Source organism: Typha latifolia, chromosome 1, assembly GCF_019914945.1.
Source record: "Typha latifolia isolate L0001 chromosome 1, TyphaL0001v2, whole genome shotgun sequence".
Classification (NCBI taxonomy): domain Eukaryota; kingdom Viridiplantae; phylum Streptophyta; class Magnoliopsida; order Poales; family Typhaceae; genus Typha; species Typha latifolia.
In genome coordinates, this window is record NC_133086.1 from 11,157,960 (window position 1) to 11,160,133 (window position 2,174).

The 2,174-nt window shown below is 44.8% G+C and overlaps 1 protein-coding gene across 1 annotated transcript; it reads left to right on the forward strand.

Moving 5' to 3' along the window:
* Window positions 1-407: 407 nt before the first annotated feature.
* Window positions 408-1,948, forward strand: LOC140780672 (probable aspartic proteinase GIP2). The gene has a single exon (XM_073126370.1). The coding sequence runs from the start codon at window positions 472-474 to the stop codon at window positions 1,783-1,785; it is 1,314 nt and encodes a 437-aa protein (XP_072982471.1). The 5' UTR covers window positions 408-471; the 3' UTR covers window positions 1,786-1,948.
* Window positions 1,949-2,174: the final 226 nt, after the last annotated feature.

The window sequence follows — 2,174 nt, forward strand, 5'->3', positions numbered from 1 at the left end:
TATATATAATTTATTTATATATTGTAGTTGCAGACAACTGTCATTATTCTGACCAGCATGTCGTGGAGTGTTTCATTTGTTTTTTTTTTCCTTTAATTATTGGTAAGATCATGTCGTAGCAAGAGATATCAATTTTTGAGAATAGTGAGTCTTTCTTTATTATTTACTTTTTCTGAACCTCGTGTTACCAACTTGGAATGGAATATCTATCCATTCCGCATTTCTCTGTTAGGGAAGAAACAACTAGAAATTGCCAGCTGGCTGAAAGGATATAAAATTGCAAGATCGTTCAGTCAAAAGTTAAAAACTAGCCAACTCTATAGAGTATTTAATATGACCATACTTTTTTTTTCTTTTAATTTTAATATGACCATCCTTGAAGACAGATACCTTGCCATGACCCCGCCTATAAAACGGCCGGTGCTCCTCTGTGAAAGCTGTTCCAACGACACTACTCGAATACTCGATCCCATGGCTTGGTTTTCTCGTCTCATTCTATTCACCACCTTCCTTCTCTTCTGCTCCATCTCCATCTCTGCAGTGCAAAAGCCGAAAGCACTCATCCTCCCAGTCTCAAAGGACGCCATCACCCTCCAATACGTGACCCAAGTCCAACAGCGAACTCCTCACGTGCTCGTTAAGCTCATCGTCGACCTCGGCGGCACTTTCCTTTGGGTCGACTGCAACAACGGCTACATCTCCTCCTCCTACAAACCCGTCCATTGCGGCACGCCCCACTGCGCCCTTGCCAGATCTGGAGCATGCGCGGAAACTTGCATGGCACCCGCTGGTCCCAGTTGCAGCAATAACACTTGCGTCGTCAATGTGGAGAACACCATCATCCATTTGAGCACTTTTGGGAATGTCATCCAAGACTTCCTCGCCCTCCCTTCGACCGACGGATCTAAGCCTGGGCACATCGTAACCGCTCCCCTCTTTTCATTCGCTTGTGGATCCGAAGTCGGACTAGAAGGGCTCGCTACTGGAGCCAAGGGCATGGCCAGCCTCAGCCGAGCCAAGCTCGCGCTGCCCAATCAACTCGCTGACATATTCAAGTTCGATCATAAGTTTGCAATGTGTCTTCCTTCTTCCACTTCAGCTTCGTCCCAAGGAGTCATTTTCTTCGGCAGCAGACGCACACCCTACGTGTTCCAGCCTGGCGTGGACGCCTCAAAGTCGCTCATCTACACCCCTCTCCTTATCAATCCCGTGAGCACCGCCGGCTCATTCTTCCAAGGAGAAAAATCATACGAGTACTTCATCGGCGTCACGTCGATCAAGGTTAACGGGAAAGCTGTACCGCTGAACTCCACATTGCTTTCCATCAGCAAAGATGGGAATGGAGGAACCAAAGTTAGCACGACGAATCCATACACAGTTATTGAATCCTCAATCTTTAAGGCAGTCGTAGGTGCATTCATTAGAGAGTCAGGATTGACCCCCGTTAAGCATCTGGCTCCTTTCAAGCATTGCTTCGATTCCAGTAAGATTGGGAGCACACGAGTCGGGCCAGGGGTGCCTTCTATCGACTTCGTGCTGCAGAATGAAAGCGTTGCGTGGAAGATCTTTGGTGCCAACTCGATGGTGAAGGTGGCTGAGAAGGTGCTCTGTCTCGGATTCGTTGACGGTGGTGTGGAAGCAAGAACGTCCATTGTGATCGGAGGGCATCAGCTGGAAGATAACCTGCTTGAGTTCGACCTGGCTCGCTCTAGGTTGGGTTTCAGCTCGTCGCTGCTGTTTAGGCAGACTACGTGCAGCAATTTCAACTTTGAAGCCAGGGCTTAAATTAGCTAGAGAGATCTTAGTTAGTTCATGGGTGTCCTTAGATTAAGTTTATTGATTTAATAAGTGGTTGTCGTCACCACTTGCGTTAGTCGCTGATTGAATGATCGTTTGTATTGTATTTCTCATTTCGGTAAGTTAACCAAATATTCGTGATATGGCCCAATAGATATTTATTTATTTATTTATTTACTTTCTTTTATGCTAACAACCAGTGAGACCGTGTTTTTTTTCTTGATGATGTAAACCCTGGTATTATCTTTGATTAATTCATCATAGTTTATAGAGAGAACTAGATGATGGTAAATTATGAGAATTATACACCCCAATGTCTTCGCATAGAATATATATATGAGATTTTTACATAATTGCCAATGATCTTTTTTCAAATA